This window comes from Girardinichthys multiradiatus, chromosome 12, assembly GCF_021462225.1.
Source record: "Girardinichthys multiradiatus isolate DD_20200921_A chromosome 12, DD_fGirMul_XY1, whole genome shotgun sequence".
Classification (NCBI taxonomy): Eukaryota; Metazoa; Chordata; class Actinopteri; order Cyprinodontiformes; family Goodeidae; genus Girardinichthys; species Girardinichthys multiradiatus.
Genome location: NC_061805.1, coordinates 15,164,782 through 15,184,088, shown reverse-complemented (window position 1 = coordinate 15,184,088; position 19,307 = coordinate 15,164,782). Strand labels below are relative to the sequence as shown.

The window sequence follows — 19,307 nt, the reverse complement described above, 5'->3', positions numbered from 1 at the left end:
GGGGGAGACATTCAGCAAAGGCCGCTGGGTGTGGGACTCGAACCCAGGACAGCCACATTGAGGACTATAGCCTCTGCACATGGCTGCGTGCTTAACCCCTACACCACCAGCACCACACCCTAAAGTTTTATTTTGTTTTAATCTGACCAGTGAACCTTCTACCACATGTTTACTGTGTTCCCTTCATGGCTCAGTGCAAACTGTAATCAGGACTGCATATGTCTTTCTTTCAGCAACAGCCTTCTTTTTGCTACTCTTTCATAATGTTAAGATTTGTGGAGTGAATAACAAATAATTGTCATATCAGATTATTCTTCCACATTAGCTATAGATCTCTGCAGTTTCTCATGCTTGTTACTCTTGTTGATGCTCTTCACGCTCAGGCTGTCAGTTTAGGTGGACATTCAGGTCTCGGTAGGTTTTAGTTGTAGCATACTCTTTGCATTTCAGCTGATTTATTGTATAAAGCTCCTTAAGATGTTAAAAGCCTGGGAGATTGTTTTGAAACTTAATCCTACTTTAAGCTTCTCCACAACTGTATCCCTGACCTGTATCAAAACCATGTATAATTTCCTTGCAGTTCAGTTAGGCATTATTACATGCAGTATCACATACAGTCCTACTAAAATATATTGAAGCTTTTGCTTTTTTAATGTGACAAAATGTAAAAAAAACCTCAGAGTGTTAATACTTTTGCAAAACATTGTAGTTAATTGCAATAGTCATCGATGGCCGTCTGTTTAATTTATGAATAAGCATGGTAGTGCTTCTATTGTGTTGCCAGCATTTCCTATTTCTAAGATTGTATCTCACCGTGGAACCAAGAACATGTCAATTTCCACCTCAGCCATCAATTCTGCAAGTATACTATGAACAGTAATATACATGCAGTATCCATATTATTCATTACAATAGTTCTGATTATAATGATGTGGAAGAATGGTAGACGTGTGGAGCCTACGAACATGCCCTCAATTCAGCATGTCACTTTAAACATGCATAAAAAGTCATCTGTAGATGAAGCTAGCAGATGAATGGCCATCGCATTAGCATTTTCCTCATCAGATGTTTAAAGACATTGCTACTGAAGGTCTGCTGAATTTGATTTCCTTTTTAAAAAAAGTCAGATTTAGTCCTCTGAACTTGAAAGGGGTGACATAAAACGTTAGGAAACAACTGTTCCAGGAAGTGAGAATAAGTGAAGCCAAACTCTTGAGTGAAACTGAAAAGGCTGCTTTTTAAACAGCTCATAAATCTTATATTACAAAGGCTCTTTTTTTTACCAGAGAAACACATTTCTTCTTTGTAGGAAAAGCTGAAATGTAACTCATTTCTCTTCCAATTATGTGAAAAGCAAACATGATGCTCATAGATACAGCAACGTTCAGCCCTTAAATTACGTTCATTCGGCTCTAAGCATATTGGTACCAGACCCTGCTGATTTGGATCACACCAACCTTGCAGTTAAGAACGAAGCTGTACAATTATGCTATGGGGGATTTTCTCTGGAACAGAGACCTACGTCAGAGTGTGGGGACTGTAGATAAGGCACCAGTTGTCATAATAACAGCTTGCAGGCTAAATACATCACTGTATTAATCAATTTGTATTATTTTATTTTTATTGACATTTAGATGCAAATGTACATCTATGTCACATATTAGACATCATATATTAGTCAGAAAGACTTTTTATTTACTTTTTAAGAAGAAATGTGAAAGAAAAACAACAAGAAAACATAAAAGTCATAAAATGACTTGTGAATTTTTTATACTTATGCATCTACCACTATAAACAATGTATTATATAAGGCTTCAAAGTCACAGTACAGCCTGCATGGTATTTCAAGGTCAATCCATTTATTTCACTGTAACACAAATAGGTCGTCCTGGTAGTTCACATCTGCTACTATCCTTTTGGTCCAAACAATAAACTATCAGGAGACCCCTCAGTTTGCTCATTGCTTTGGAGTTGCAGTTGAAGATGCCATTATTCACCTGCTTCAACAAACACAGTGTCTTCTGGACAAAGCCAGCAGCACTGTGATCATGTTCTTTGATTTCTCCAGTGCATTTAACACAATTCAACCTGATTTGCTTTGTCAGAAACTCCAGAAGACTCAGGTGGAGGCCTCAACAATCTCCTGGACATCCTGACAAACAGATTATAGTTTGTGAAACTGAAGGGTTGTGAGTCTAACCAGGTAGTCAGGAGCACCACAGGGGACTGTACTCTCACCATTCCTCTTCACTCTGTACACCTCAGACTTCTAGTACAAGACAGACTCCTGTCATCTGCAGAAATACTCGGATGATTCTGCAGTCGTGGAGTGGATCAGAGATGGACAAGAAGCTGAATACAGAGAGATGGTGGACCACTTTGTAGCATGGTGAAGAAACAATCATCTCAGGTTGCACGTTAATATATCAAAGGAGATGATTGTAGATTTTAAGAGAAACAGGAATAGGTCAAACAGTATTTCCATCACGGGAGAAGAAGTGGAGGTGAGGAGTATAAATACCTTGGTGTTCATCTGGACAACGGACTGGAGTGGAGATGCAACTGTGAAGCCATCTACAAGAAGGAACAGAGCAGACTGTACTTCTTGAAGAAGCTTAGGTCTTTCGGTGTTTGCAGCAAGATGCTGCATATCTTCTATAAGTCTGTTGTGGAGAGTGTGATCTCTTTCTTTGTTGGGGTAGCAACATCAGAGCCAGGGGCCTAAAAAGGCTCTGTTCTGGGGATTCCTATGGAACCTCTAGAGATCATTGTGTAAAGAAGGATTCTTCATAAAATGAAGAACATTATGGAGAACCCGGAGCATCTTCTTCATGAGTGCTTTCAGTCAGAAGCTTCTTTAGATCTGCTGCAAGACCGCTAGAGAAGATCCTTCCTGCCCACAGCCATCAGCATCTACAATGGCTCTTTGAAGAAACCTACATAATGAGCTACAACAACATTTAATTTCCATTTGGGTTTAATAAAGTATATTTAAACTGAACTGAACTGAATTTGAATTATTTTCATTCTGTAAACTTGCATTGTAATTTCTATCCATATATTTAAAGTTGAGCTCATGAGGACTAACAAAATATTTAACATGTATTTTTCTCGTTTTTTTGTCATTGTTCGGGTACAAGACCAAAAAAAATATTTTACTTTCCAGAGGTAATCCTCAGCAACATACCAGTAATGAAGCTTACGCTTAAGAAAGCTTTTTTTTTAATTAGAAGGGAAAGCCTACATCTTTACTCACGCCTACAGCATAAAGTAGGCATAAGAAACGGCATCATTACCACAAAAGTGTAACATCTTGCCCAGTGAATTGTCAAAGTCTGGACTCCGATGTCGATGCAGACCACACGACAACTCAATCCAGGCCCGGCCCTATACCTTATAGCCCTGTGAATTCAGTGACGGACAACCCTGCAAAATGTATCTACTTTAAATTGAGGAATATATGGTATTCGTCATTTGTGGATTTAATTTAACAAATTTAGGGGTTTTACCATTAATGTAACTTCTTCCTCTCTGTGTAATGTGACCTACTGTGTAGAGGGAGTCACCTGAAGACAGTGCAGCGCTACTGTACAGCTGGCCATTAAGTATTACAATGTTCAAAGTACAACACTTATTTTATGAGGCAGGACAACTCTCTCCTCTGGACCAAGAAAGAAAACATAAGCCAAATTATTAAACAGTCTTATAGAAGCATGCAAACATTATAACCAATATTTCACTGTGCAAACATCCTCAGCTAAAAAAGGGTGAAGATTTTCTGTAACATTTAAAACCTTCATATTTTAGGGAATTTTTATTACTTTCTTCAAATTGAGAAGTTTATATTCATTTACTCAGCCTTTAAACAATTTGCGTGAAAGCCCAAATAATGATGTCATGGCCTTGTAAGGTTATTTACATTTATATTTTGATTTAAATGGAGGCACACCTGTGCATGCATTTTAAGGTAACATCTTAAACATACTCCTTACTTGGTTGACATCATTGGAACATCTGAACAAATCAGCCAAGGTATAAGCAGAAGAAGTGTGGCCCTCAACAAGTCTGATTCATCCTTAAGTAAAATGTCCTGATGCCTGAAGGTGTTGCATTCATCTGTTTAAACAAACATATAAAAATATAATGGGAATGTCCAGCAATCATATCATGCAGGAAGTAGACAGGTTCTGTGTCTCAGAGATGAACATGTTTTGGTGTGAAATGTGTGTATCAACCCTAGAACAAAAGCAAAAGACCTTGCGAAAATGCTAGTTAAAGCTAATAAGAGACTGTCACTATCCACAGTGAAATGAGTTCTGCATCAACATGGACTGAAATGCCACTCAGAGAGGAACAACCCACAAGCAACATTAAAGGTCAGATAACAGCTTGCAAATGCACTTAGAGCCGTGATGACCATTTGGTAGAAAAAAGGGGAACCATCCCCACTATGAAGTACATGGATGGTAGCATCTGGTTGTGCGGTTGTTTTTCTGCAGAAGAACTGGTGAAAAAAATGCATGGCATCATCAGGAAACATGTTGTTGACGTATTGAAGCAACATCTCAAGTCATCAGTTAGGAAGTTGAGGTTTGGACACAAATGGGTCTTCCATATGCACAAAGATCCTAAAGTCAAATTAGTTACAAAGTGGCAAAGGACAACAAACTCCTTAATTAATATTTTAGAATGGCCATCAGAAAGCCCTGATCCCAGTCCCATAGACATTTGGTCGACAGAGTAGAAAAAGTGCCTGAGCCTACTGTAACATACACCATCTTGTGGTGCTTCTGGACACATCATCAGTAATATATCCTGGAATCATAGGGGGTTTCGGGTCTTTCAACAATCAGACCCCCTCATCCAGATGACCCAACCAGGTTTGATCAAGTCCCAGCTTGTGTCCAGGAAGCACTACCCTACCCACGCCTCTCCCATCCTGTAGCACAGCTACCTCGACGCTACTTCTGCTGAATCAGTGGCAAATCTTTGGTCCTTCGCTGCCTGACACCGGTGATGCCCAGCATCCTGTAAACCCTGCAGAGGGGCTGTCCCACAAACCCTCTACATCCCATCTCGGTAGGTTCACCCCTTGCCGGCCATCTGTTGCTCTGGCACCCCTCCACTAGCTCGCTGTACGTCACCCTCTATCTCTCATTGGCCTCCTCAATTTGATCCTCCAAAGGCACAGTGAGCTCCAAGAGAATTACCTGCTGTGAGTACAATGTCTGGCCTTGACAATGTTTTTGCAGTCGCTTCAGGAAACTTTAACTGCCTTCTCAGGTCCTCATTCAACTCCCAGTCATAAGCCATTGCCATCAGGCCAAGGGAGGTATTCCGGGCAGGTGTTATGGCCTTTTCCCCATCTCTAATAAACATGATTTCCTTCACTGGGCAAAGACTCTTACAGTGGCTTATACAATTGTAAATGGTATCCGCTATTGCCTTGAGGACCTGATCATGAAGCCAGCGGTAGGACCCTTCGCTGAGGGCTCTTGGACAGCTGCTGAGGATGTGCTCAAGAGTTCCTTTCTTCAGGCACAGAGGGCATGCTGGTGACTCCACTTTTCCCCAAGTAAAGAGATTGGAGGGACTTGGCAACACGTCATAAACTGCCTGGACAAAGAATTTAATTTGATGGGGTTTAGCTTTCCACAGCTCAGTCCATGAAACCTTGCGCTCTACCACATGCTCTAATCTCGTCCAGGCTCCCTGTTGTCGCATCCCCACCATCTGACTTGCTTTCTTCTCTTCAACTCCTGCTCTCACCTCTTCTAGGATCAGCAATCTCCTATCCTTTCCCTGTGCCTTACCGTAGTTAGGTGCTCTACTGTAACCCAGGCCAGCTCTCTCTTGTGCCACTGTACCCAACCCTACCCTTTGCCTTAGGATTCCGAAACGTCCACAGCCTCAGTTGCCCTCCACTTCCGTCCAGTCCTGACCTCAATCCCAGCCTGAAAGACCTTTGGGTCTCCAGACTCCTGGTACTGCAGCACCTCTCTGGAACGTATAACCATGAACTCTTCATTCAGACTGCTGATGGGAAGCTTCAACTTTTTGTTTGTCCATACAGAGCAATCCTCCTCAGGCTCCGAGGTAGCCCCAGTCACCTCCTCAGAAACCTGCTGACTCTCTACAAACCTGACTCAGTAACACCAGTTCTGTCAGGATGAATGGACCAAATTTCCAGCAAACTATTATAACAAGCTTGTGGAAGGAGATCCAAAACATTTGACCTAAATCACTAAAAAGGCAATTCTAACTTGTGTAACTTTTTAGAAGTAGTAAAAAAAATTAAATAAAAAATAGATGCCTCATTATTCTGGCATTATGCCAGTACAAATAATTTCCACAATCATAACTGTCAAATTCCTTAGCAGCAATAATCCCACCTATGTAAAGTCTAGAACAAGCACACTATCGGGGTCTGGAGTTTTTGTGTGTGTGTTTTTTTTAACTATGTTCAGTTCTCAGATGGTGCTGGAGTTCCTGGGTGCGGTGGTGACAGGTGCGACTAATCTACTGATTACTTGGAGGTGTACTTAAGTGGGAAGCTGCCAGCATTTCGTTGCCAGAGTGTTTGCCTTCAGTGGTAACAAGTTCAAGCCACAACTAATCCTTGCTTTGTTCTAAGCTCCAGTTTAACCTTCATGTGTTCTCCTTTGCAGGTTGCTTACCTGAACCCTTGGATTTTTCTTGCTGATGCCTGACTCTGCTCCCAGAAGTATTTGGGTGATCAGGATTACCGACTTCTGGAGAAAGGTCTTCTATTATCGTGGGTTACGATCCCAAACTCCTGTTTCTTCATCTGGAAAAGAATCAAGCTGGCAGCTTCCTGTTTTCCCGTAATCCGGACCAAGGCATAAGCATACCCTGTCCACCCTCCAACCCAAGTAACTTAATCCTGAACTCTTCACTGTTCTTCGCCCCACCCGACCCACCCCTGGCGGTTACATTGCTCCTGCATAGTAAGCTTTTTCTTTAACTGCTTTTTACCCTTCTTTCTGTGCAATTGGCAATCTACCAGTTCCAGGTTATTTAACATTTATCATTGTTTAAGAAAGTAAATCTCCTTCATAATCCAGTCTCCTCTCCTGAGTGTTTTTCTGCATGTGGGTCAGAACTATCTCGAAAAAGATGACACACACAATAAAATGTGAGTAGATGGGGATCTAATCTTGAGGCTTTAAAACCAAAGAACATGTATATAAAACTATCATTAAATAAAAGTGACCTGAGGACACATTAAAGGAAAATGCTTGAACTGTCATGCACAGAACAGACTAACATTCAGAGCCAGTGATGTGGATGCTGACAATGATAATGCACTTTCACTCCGCTGTCACACAGTCTCCAGGAGTCATCTTTACAGAGATTTCCCAGTGAAGACGATGTTATGTAACAGCGGCTGTAAACCCTGCTGTTCATATCTCTAATGCCTCACACTGTGGCAGGGTCACGTGCTTTATCCAGGCCACATCCAGGCGCCAGCAACAGCAGTGCTCCAGCTGTTGCTACAGCCTAACTTCAGTCACTAAGGACCGTGCTGAGCCATGCCTTACCTAAAATACTCCACTGAGCAGCCATGTTTAGCTCTACAAGTATCAACACCAATACCGGTGGGAATTCTTCAGACAATCAATATTTTGATTATCAAAGAACACTGGTTCTGGTATTCTGTTTGAGGAACCTACTCATCCACTGTATGACATTCTAACAAACATATCAAAACAATAAATACAAACTCATAATAAACATATCAAATAATTTTTTTTGCTGTAGAAGAGGGTTCAGTATGTCACTACCTAAGCTATTTGTAAACATGTTTGATACTAATTTTGACTCAGTGCTTATCTGTTCAGCTGAGCTTCTCCCTTAAAGACACTAACAGACAAACTGCTGCCATTAACTTAACTTAATGGTTTTGTATTTTTAATAATCCTCTGATGAATTCTTCCTGTTAAAAAGGAGCCGTCCTTTTTCACTGTTTGCACGCTTTCTTAGGAGAAAGTTTTGCTACAAAGCAATGACTATGCAATTAGTTGAGCTTCCTTAGATAGACCACTTTTACACATTCATTTGGTACTAGGAACAGTTATGTTTTATTTGCATTATTGTATAGTAATTTTTCATGCTTATGCTTTTTGCGTCCTTCTGTCCATTATAGTAACAGCAGCAGGATTAAAGGGGAAACTTTGTCTAAGAAGCTAGACTATTTCAGAGGAATGCTATGCTCTGCTGACATTTCTGACTATATGGTAAGAGTAAAGAGTGGCTATATAGAAATAACATCCAGCTAAGACATATTAAGGCAGATGAAGCTAGAACATGCTTGTTTAATTCATGCCAGGAAGGAGGAATGAAGGAAGGAAGGACTATAAAAATATGTTCAATAGGAATTTCTTTAGTTAAATCCTCCACCTTCAACTCACTGAAGAGACAAGAAATTTGAGCTTGAAAGATGACTTCTTGTCTCTTGTGCATAGTGAAGACAAAAGCCACTTGCTTGCACCTCAGGGTAATGGTTGAAATGATGAATGGCCATGCCTGCTTGTCAAGGTGGGCAGGATGAGCTACAGTATGAATGGGAGCTGAACGTCAAAGTACTTCTTTTTATCAGAAGGAGTGAGACTAACAGTCTTAATTATTGTCACCTTTTAAGTAATTGACCTTGGGGGAAAAAGAAACAGCTGTTTGCATGTACAAACATGCATAAGCAAACATGAAATATTTTGCTTCAAACAAAAGGACAGTCAGATCCTCTTCTTCCACTCCTTTTTTATTCTCATGGCAGCCATCTATAGGACCCTGTATCACTGCAACGTGAGCTTTGAAGCAATTGAAGCAATTGGTAAAACATACATGTACACAGACATTTATTATTATTATTCTTAAACGGCCCCTACAACACATAAAAATAAATATCATAACAGAGAGATTCGAGCACCTACTCATACACACATTTTACACACCAGTAACATTGCATCAACTGCTGACTTCACACTGATTTTTTAAATTCTGGTTTTAAAGGATAACCTTTCATTTTTGGTTAGTAAAATTATTTGAGAAACTTGTTCAATTTTAGTTGACAGTTCTGTCATATAGCTTCAGCCTTGGTTATTTTTCTCGTATTTTAAAACTGTAACACATCGTTAGCATGCACAAGGTGTAAAAAGCGACAAAGCAATCGTGAAAAAAATATGGTTCATCACACAGATGCTAAAAAATTCTGCACTTGCTATGATAATTGAAGAGTTCATTCTATATGCTGCAGTGTTTTGTTACAGACTTGAAGCAATGTAAAAATAAGGCAATGTGTTCCCAATGCTTGCAAATAATATTCAGTGTCCTCTGGCTTTTCTGTGGTCTGTCAAACCTGCAGTCCTGCACAGCACAGATCAAAACAGGCTCATTCATCTCTCAAGAAATGCATACCAAAGTAGGCTGAGTGTAAGCAAGGAAGCAGGGTGAATTTCAATTACCTTTGCTACAAAGAAATGTTATGAGCATCCATCTCCCTACACCAGCACCAGCAACGTGAGGAACATGCAGCAGAGTCAGTACAACAATCCGAGGTTTAAGAAAACATACACAGCTTGACAGCAGACAGTAGATGGTACATTACCTTTGTACAAAGCGGTGATGAAATGTCATGTGTTCCCTAATGTACTGGGAGGACAGAAAAGAAGCCAGCAGTAGAACCAGGACGATGACTATGGCAGCTATGTTGCATAAAATGGTTCATCAGAGCTCGGCAGAAAGAGGCACAGCCAGGCAGCCCAAGGAGAGAGATAGAGAGAGAGAGACAGCCAACGAGCATCGTTCAGCTCACACTACCGAGGCTGTGCAGCAGAGAGCACACATCAACACGCCCCCTTGCTTTCTCCCTCTCTATCACTTTCTCTCACACACACGCACGCTTAGTCACACAGATTCGGGCAGGCATGGGTGCAGATGTAGTGCATTGCGCAGCAGCACTGAGCAGCACTCCCTCACCAGGATGCCTTTGGTTTTCTTAGATTAGAACTGGTCATTCTCTGTCTTATTTTCAGCAGTCACAAACAAGCCAATCCATGAACCTTTCCAGGAACATGCTCCAGTGTACTACCCGGTCAACCAATGTAGATGTGCCATCAGGATTTAAGCTTGCAAGGTCACATAGGGTCCTCAGGCATTCCCCTAGTCCATGCTCCGAACTTTGATGCGGTATCTTTCAGCTACTTTTTTTTTCTTTCTTTTTTTTTGCAAGCTGACACTGGGACAGTGCCTTGCCTTGTCACAGGTCATTATGCCACCGAGACTCCCTGGAGGCTGGGCTTGTAAAACCCTTACTCGCTGCACAGTGGTCCAGACCAATCAGCTATCACAAACAGGAGTAACATCGTTACCATCCAATCTGATATTTGGAAAGTGCAGAAGGGTATTAATGGGAATTATATAGGTCATCCTGGTGTGTGTTTTTTTCCGGTGTTGAGATATGAAGGAGAGTGGAACATCATGTACAGTGTGGTTGCCCCCTGTGGCTGATTATGGTGTTGCATTTTTCTCTGAGAAAAGCAAAAAGGAAGAGCAAGGCCCAAAACAAATACACTTTGCTGACTGTGGACACTTAGCAACCACAGCATCCCTTTTATGACCCTCCACTCCCCTCCAACAGGACAATCTGTACACTCCCAATTGAGAGAATATTGCACAGCATCTGCTAAAAGCTCATGGAGACACTACATACACAATTGATGTCAAAGATTCCCACGCATGTCTTTTACCTGTGTCGTAAACATTTACTGGAAAGGTACTGAGCTCTGACAATTTGCAGGAGGGACACCTGATGTTTGCATTATAATGGCTGTTTTGGGCAACCTCTTATAGCGGGCCTGAACAGGGTCTAAATATTTATAATTCTAAGATCATATTGTTTGACTAATGAGATTTGTTTCCAATTTTTGTGATAAATGCAAATAGTTTTCTTAACGTATTTAATTCACAAATTTTTTCACTTGACTGTGGAAGACAGCAGTGACTGTTTGTAGTGCCACAACTAGTTGTGCTGCTGCTGGACTTGTGTTAGTTCAACATATTCTTTAAACAGTAATGCAGTGGATCCCTGACTACCTTCGAATGTTAAAAGCGACCTAAACCTGTGCAGACAGCTGTCAATGGATGTCAGAGGGCACCACAGCGGCAGCTTCGGGCCTGCTTCAGCCAAACTGACTTAGACACGTCTGGAGGTGTTAACAACTGCTTTGACATCCCGTTTAGTGAAAGACTCTGCACATTAGTGAAAGAGCTGCGTGTGGCAACATAAAGACCTGGGTTTACATCTGAAAGTGTTTTTGAATTTAATAATATTGAAGCCAAACATTAATTTAATAAAATAACTATTCTGGAAAACAAAAGTAGTTTATTTGTCTCACTTCACAGGGGAGTAAAAATGTTCGTCTTAACTGGAGCAGATAGGTAGAACAGAATTAAATCATTAAAAAAATATATTTTCTTTTGTTAATAATAATAATACTACATTTAATTTCAAAGTGACCTTCAGGTCAGTCATGGACACTTTAGAGTAAAAGACACAAAATAAAACAACAGTTGCAATAGAATTACAGACAGTACAACTTTTCTTTTTTTACAGCAATCCTTGCCCTTTCTTTTGCTGTATGTATACATATAGCGAGATTTGCTGAAGAACAGTGATATAACACACTTAGAAAACTGTGGTCCTATTATAAATGCATAATAACAATAATAATAATATAACGTGTCCAAATTTAGTTATACATCATCAAGACAAGAATGTGCTATCAAACATGTGCCCAAAGGCAAACCAACTAAAGTCTCTGTCCCAGTGGAGAAATTGGCTGAAGCAGTCACAACAGTTGTCTTACCATTATTTGGCAAATGTTCATTCTAAGGTTTCTGTACACAAAACCTTGAGAAAGAACTCTTATCTGCTCATGGAAACAGCTGTTAGCTTCTCAGACTATTTAAACAACTGTAACAAATAACCTTTGCATACTTTATACAGTAAACCCAGTTATGGGGCAGGCAATAATTTGGACATTACAGTTTCATTTTCTTTAAATATTACAGGGATTTAAAAACGTTCATACATTTGAGTCTCCTTATCTCTACCTCTACGATGCAGAGGTATTATTTATGGCTTCAGGAAAGACTATTATTCTTATTGTAGTTTACATTCCAATGAAATCTGCCGACATAGTTAAGCACCCTAAGGAATGCTCTGATCTGGCTGTTATCTGGTGAACATACAGATATCTAGACAGATTCAGATTCAACATACAGTGCAATTCCATTATAATTTTATAATGCAGTCAAACTCATGGGATCACAAAATACCAAATGGTAAAACGTTATCATAGGAAGCCCAAACAATTGGACCAACCCTAACAGCGTTATGGAGAAACAAACCTGTGTAACTACTGGCACCATGGTGTAGGATTACATGGAGTTTGACTTCAGGTCACCACTGGTAGTGACGCTGGACCCTTAGGGCACCATGCTACATGAGTGACATAATGGTCGCATATACCTTACCCTCTATGAGAAAGCATCCTCTTAGAGCCTTAAAAAAGCTATCCTAATCAACCTGGTAACACAAATTCTCCAAATGTGCATCAATAACTGATCCAAAAGAGACAGGGCAAAATTGGCATCCATGTTGGAGTTTCGAGGTAAAAAACCGCTGCTGACCAAAAAAACACAAAAGCCAGTCTTGCTAAAAAAAATGAATATCTTGATGATGTTGAGAGTTTGAGGAGAACGTGCTAGCTACTGAGAAAAGTAGAACTTTTTAATAGGTGTCTCAAACAAAGGTTTTGGAGAAGCTTAGTAACAGGCTGCACCTACAGGGGTTGGACAATGAAACTGAAACACCTGTCATTTTAGTGTGGGAGGTTTCATGGCTAAATTGGACCAGCCTGGTAGCCAGTCTTCATTTGTTGCACATTGCACCAGTAAGAGCAGAGTGTGAAGGTTCAATTAGCAGGGTAAGAGCACAGTTTTGCTCAAAATATTGAAATGTACACAACATTATGGGTGACATACCAGAGTTCAAAAGAGGACAAATTGTTGGTGCACGTCTTGCTGGCGCATCTGTGACCAAGACAGCAAGTCTTTGTGATGTATCAAGAGCCACGGTATCCAGGGTAATGTCAGCATACCAACAAGAAGGACGAACCACATCCAACAGGATTAACTGTGGACGCAAGAGGAAGATGTCTGAAAGGGATGTTCGGGTGCTAACCTGGATTGTATCCAAAAAACATAAAACCACGGCGGCCCAAATCACGGCAGAATTAAACCTGCACCTCAACTCTCCTGTTTCCACCAGAACTGTCCGTCGGGAGCTCCACAGGGTCAATATACACGGCCGGGCTGCTATAGCCAAACCTTTGGTCACTCATGCCAATGCCAAACGTTGGTTTCAATGGTGCAAGGAGCGCAAATCTTGGGCTGTGGACAATGTGAAACATGTATTGTTCTCTGATGAGTCCACCTTTACTGTTTTCCCCACATCCGGGAGAGTTACGGTGTGGAGAAGCCCCAAAGAAGCGTACCACCCAGACTGTTGCATGCACAGAGTGAAGCATGGGGGTGGATCAGTGATGGTTTGGGCTGCCATATCATGGCATTCCCTTGGCCCAATACTTGTGCTAGATGGGCGCGTCACTGCCAAGGACTACCGAACCATTCTTGAGGACCATGTGCATCCAATGGTTCAAACATTGTATCCTGAAGGTGGTGCCATGTATCAGGATGACAATGCACCAATACACACAGCAAGACTGGTGAAAGATTGGTTTTATCAACGTGAAAGTGAAGTTGAACATCTCCCATGACCTGCACAGTCACCAAATCTAAATATTATTGAGCCACTTTGGCGAGTCAGGAAACGTTTTCCTCCACCGGTATCACGTAGTGACCTGGCCCCTTTCCTGCAAGAAGAATGGCTTAAAATCCCTCTGACCACTGTGCAGGACTTGTATATGTCATTCCCAAGACGAATTGACGCTGTATTGGCCGCAAAAGGAGGCCCTACACCATACTAATAAATTATTGTGGTCTAAAACCAGGTGTTTCAGTTTCATTGTCCAACCCATGTACATCCATAGAGATGCAGTGGCATGACCTTAAACATGCTGTTCATTCTTGAAAACCATCCAATGTGGCTGAATTAAAACAGTTCTGTAAAGAAGTATGGGCCAAATCTCCTCCATAGTGATGTAAAAAACTCTTAATGGCAGTTGAATGCAAAACCAGTTAGTAGGGTTAGAGGGCAGTTACTTGTAAAATTGGGCTGATTGGTTTGGCTAGTGTTTTTCCCCTTCATAAATGAAGACATCATTTGAACACATCTTACTCATGTTATCTTTGTCTGATATTATAATTTGTTTCAATTGAAGTGTGACAAAAAGCAAAAACAGAAGAAATCTGTAAAGGGGCAAATACTTTTTCACAGCACAGCATGTGTGTCCAACTCCACCATCAACACTGGGGCTACTACAGCTGTGGATCAAAAGGAGTGGATGTGACAGCTGTCTCATTCTGTCCCATACCATATATCCATTTAGGCCAGAGGGGTGCCACAGTTTGGTGATATGAAACCCAGCAATGTGTCCATACCAATAACACCTATATAGATTTTATCTAAATTTGTATTGGCGAGATACAGTTATATGAATTCTAACATGTCATTTAATTTACCTAATTCACTTAATTTTTCTCCAGTGGGTCTATTTTACCAAAAGAGAGACAAAACTCCCTTATCTTTTGCTGGACATTAATATCTGAGTTTTAGGAACAGTTTGGATACATGGAAAGTAGCACATCAGTTCAACAATAAAAAATACATCAGTTTTCAACAGCATCTTAAATAAGCATTTAGTGTATTATTTTTGCACTTATAATACTCTGTGCTTGTTTTCACAAGCAGACTCTTAAATGTGAGCGTTTTGTTCATTTTGCAGCAATTGCTGTAGTTACCCAACTCCATCCTCTCTAAAGAAAAAAGGAAATCAGTGTTTCTCTTGATCCTACCACCTGTCATATCCTTTTTTTTTTAACTGACAAAGTTATTGAACATTTCCTAAATTTTTAGAAACGTGGATGTGCATATCACACAACGTTAAATCATGTCTCAAATGATGCCGGAGGCAAAGAATTTGGTGATCTCTGTTTAATAATGCATATTACATAATAACATGTTGTGTAATCTTTTGGTTACAAGGAAACACTACAGCAAATGTGCAGTATATTTCATGTTTAGTAAGTTATTCAAACTAAGTAGAAAGAAACTAAATATGCTAAGTGCTTAAAACAGCCTTGTCTGAGTAAAACTGTTGGCTTCAAGCATCAGCTGTTGCTGTGCACAGTCCTGGTTCAATCAAAGCCTTTCTTCTGAAAGCCTACCAAACAGCACAAAGACAAACAGAACACTATGCTCACCTTATCTGTGCTTCTTATCCGACTGCTCCTCTTTGCTGCGGCTAACCTTTGTTTCTGGCTTTCAACCACTTCCCTGTGAGGTCTTAGGAGTTTCTCCACCGTGCAAGTCTTCTCACAGCCCATTGTCCCCTGGTACATGACAGCAGATAAGCCACCTATCAGTCACATTACAGGTCTCGATACTTCCTGTTGGTTAAGAGAACTAACCCACCATGACAGAACGGTTTGCATGCTTCCCCCAACGCTTGTCATGGATATCAGTGCCAGATGATGTCATAACTCCAGCATGCTCTGATTATAAATATCTGTATTCTGCAGAGTTACATAATAATGGCTGCTGGATTATTGTAGGCACAAAAATACACAAAAGATATTACAGATGCCACAAGATATTTAAAGAAATCTACAAGTGCATCCTAATAAATAAAAAAGAGATATCAAGTAGTTAACGGGTTTTGGATTTTGTTTAAAAGACTCCTGTGCTAACAAAAGAATAAACAGTGTATAATAGTTTACCAGATTAAGAAGTCAGAAAACAATATATATTGACACATTTTTATTGAGCTTTGTTTTATTTATACCTAAATTTATGGTGTTTAAAGGTAAAACACTGAGTTCTTTATTGGACCAGATCCTAAAATTAAAGCCTCTATTGTGATCCACAGTAGCTGCAGGGTATAATCTGACTCCAAACTAATGACACCCTACAGAGCACAGTGGTCAAGTCATCATTACAATACAGTTTCCACCGCGTCATCTCTGCTTGCGTGTTATAAACCTGGGGCAGAATAGTCTATTAGCAGGGGAATTTTTACTTGCTGTCAGCTCCAATTTCAGTTGGGCCAAGCACTCTACTGTGCAATGTAACTCACTCTTAGGATTACAAACCAAGTTATAAAAATATACAGTGAACTTAAAAAGCACACACACCAGTGTTAAAATTACAGATGTGTGTCATGTAAAATGTATCATGATAAATGATTTCAAATTATTTCCACTTTTAATGTGACACACACTGTACAATTTAACAGAGAAGCCAACCACTCTGTTGGATGTGAAAATGTGAAAAGATCTAATAACCTGGTTGCATAAGTGCGCACACTCTTAGACAAATGTTTTATTTTATGCACCTTTTCATTCAATTTCAACATGTCTTTCTGGAAACATCTAAAATAAATTATAATCAATCTGATAAACCTGGGGGCTGCACGGTGGCTCAGTTGGTAGCACTGTTGCCTTGCAGCAAGAAGGTCCTGGGTTCGATTCCCGGCCTGGGGTCTTTCTGCATGGAGTTTGCATGTTCTCCCTGTGCATGCGTGGGTTCTCACCGGGTACTCCGGCTTCCTCCAACAGTCCAAAGACATGCCTGTTAGGTTAATTGGTAACTCTAAATTTCCCTTAGGTGTATGAATGAGTGTGTGCGTGGTTGTTTGTGTGTTGCCCTGCAATGGACAGGCGACCTGTCCAAGGTGTACCCTGCCTCTCGCCCATAGACTGCTGGAGATAGGCACCAGCTCCCCCGTGACCCACTATGGAATAAGCGGCAGAAAATGACTGACTGACTGATAAACCTGAAATTAACCTGAGCTGTCATAGTAAGACATTTGTTTCTTTAGTTAAAGCTATAGTTAGAAGAGCTCAAAAGGATCTTGTTGCAGAAATGTCAGGACAATAAAACACAATATTCCCTGTATAAATACAATGGCAAAGTGAAAACATGCAACCATCAATCATCTTTACTTGCTTATCCATGCAGGGAAGTGGGGCCGGGGCTGGTGTCTATCTCCAGCAGTTGATGGGTGAGAGGTGGGATATAGGCTGAAAAGGTCACCAGTCCATGTAGGACAACAAAGAGACACACAACAGATCTAACCTGTGATGAGTGGCTGAGATCTCACGCGAGCTGTCCATAAGTAATATGGTGGTATACTGGTAAACAAACAGGACAAACTCAGGTAAAACAAGCCAATAAATTCAAGGCAAACATAGAAATATTAACCACTGTCTCATATTTTCCCAATAAAACAAACTGGATGAGGAAACTTTGGACAGTCTGGAGAGCTGCATGGACGAATGTTTTGACAACATCGTAATAGGCAAGACACAAAAATCTGCACCCATGACCAAACCAACATCAAAACACACCCGCCAGCACTTCCACTATCTCTCCAGAGAAAAGCTACGCTGATGTCCTGGACGCTGAGGGATAGTGTGAAAACACTTAATGATGGAATGACGCAGCTGTCTGGAGAAAATAAAAAAAATGAAGGAGATCATCCTGGATATACATGAATTTCTCCAACGTCAGTTGAAACTCCCAAGGGACGAGGTAAAAATCCTAACGTTCCATCGTGTTCACCGACTCGAAGGTAAGAACCCGATCACAGTCAACCTTGGCCAATCGTAGCAAAGTTCGAGCACTACAAGCAAAATGAGCAGGTCAGAAGTCAGGGCAGAGAGCTGCGGGGAACGAACTTCAGCGTTAATGACCAGTTCCCAATGGAGGTCCTCAATCGGAGGAGAGTTTTATTCCCAATCAGGAAGAAATTTATCGCTGAAGGCACCAGAGCTACAGTGGCTGTAAATAAACTCTATGTCAATGGTCAGTTGTTCAGGGACCAGGAGATCACTCCGTGGCTTTATTAAGTAGGTTAATCTAAAACACTCTGTGACAGTGCTTCATGGACTTACAGGGGTTGGACAATGAAACTGAAACACCTGTCATTTTAGTGTGGGAGGTTTCATGGCTAAATTGGACCAGCCTGGTAGCCAGTCTTCATTGATTGCACATTGCACCAGTAAGAGCAGAGTGTGAAGGTTCAATTGCTCAAAATATTGAAATGCACACAACATTATGGGTGACATACCAGAGTTCAAAGGAGGATAAATTGTTGGTGCACATCTTGCTGGCGCATCTGTGACCAAGACAGCAAGTCTTTGTGATGTATCAAGAGCCACGGTATCCAGGGTAATGTCAGCATACCAACAAGAAGGACGAACCACATCCTACAGGATTAACTGTGGACGCAAGAGGAAGATGTCTGAAAGGGATGTTCGGGTGCTAACCTGGATTGTATCCAAAAAACATAAAACCACGGCTGCCCAAATCACGGCAGAATTAAACGTGCACCTCAACTCTCCTGTTTCCACCAGAACTGTCTGTCGGGAGCTCCACAGGATCAATATACACGGCCGGGCTGCTATAGCCAAACCTTTGGTCACTCATGCCAATGCCAAACGTCGGTTTCAATGGTGCAAGGAGCGCAAATCTTGGGCTGTGGACAATGTGAAACATGTATTGTTCTCTGATGAGTCCACCTTTACTGTTTTCCCCACATCCGGGAGAGTTACGGTGTGGAGAAGCCCCCAAAAACGCGTACCACCCAGACTGTTGCATGCCCATAGTGAAGCATGGGGGTGGATCAGTGATGGTTTGGGCTGCCATATCATGGCATTCCCTTGGCCCAATAGTTGTGCTAGATGGGCGCGTCACTGCCAAGGACTACCGAACCATTCTTGAGGACCATGTGCATCCAATGGTTCAAACATTGTATCAGGATGACAATGCACCAATACACACAGCAAGACTGGTGAAAGATTGGTTTGATGAACATGAAAGTGAAGTTGAACATCTCCCATGGTCTGCACAGTCACCAGATCTAAATATTATTGAGCCACTTTGGGGTGTTTTGGAGGAGCGAGTCAGGAAACGTTTTCCTCCACCAGTATCACGTAGTGACCTGGCCACTATCCTGCAAGAAGAATGGCTTAAAATCCCTCTGACCACTATGCAGGACTTGTATATGTCATTCCCAAGACGAATTGACGCTGTATTGGCCGCA

At 41.2% G+C, this 19,307-nt stretch overlaps 1 protein-coding gene and 1 long non-coding RNA gene across 16 annotated transcripts in view; one reads left to right on the top strand and one right to left on the bottom strand.

Annotated features, from left to right (window-relative positions):
- LOC124878498 overlaps positions 1 to 6,974 on the top strand; it is a 47,094-nt gene extending 40,120 nt beyond the window's left edge. The window contains exons 5-7 of one of the 2 annotated variants that reach the window (XR_007040795.1): positions 4,306 to 4,376; positions 6,475 to 6,592; positions 6,669 to 6,974. This is a non-coding gene — a long non-coding RNA (uncharacterized LOC124878498). Of the gene's footprint in view, positions 1 to 4,305; positions 4,377 to 4,499; positions 4,609 to 6,474; positions 6,593 to 6,668 lie in introns of those variants that run through there. The other variant, XR_007040796.1, reaches the window with a different exon arrangement.
- Positions 1 to 15,616, bottom strand: part of rimbp2b (RIMS binding protein 2b) — a 154,052-nt gene extending 138,436 nt beyond the window's left edge. For all 14 annotated transcript variants that reach the window (XM_047382463.1, XM_047382466.1, XM_047382468.1 and 11 more), the window contains exon 1: positions 15,466 to 15,616. In XM_047382463.1, the coding sequence (XP_047238419.1) occupies positions 15,466 to 15,603 (138 nt within the window). In that variant the 5' untranslated portion in view covers positions 15,604 to 15,616. The remainder of the gene's footprint in view (positions 1 to 15,465) is intronic.
- Between the last annotated feature and the right edge of the window lie 3,691 nt (positions 15,617 to 19,307).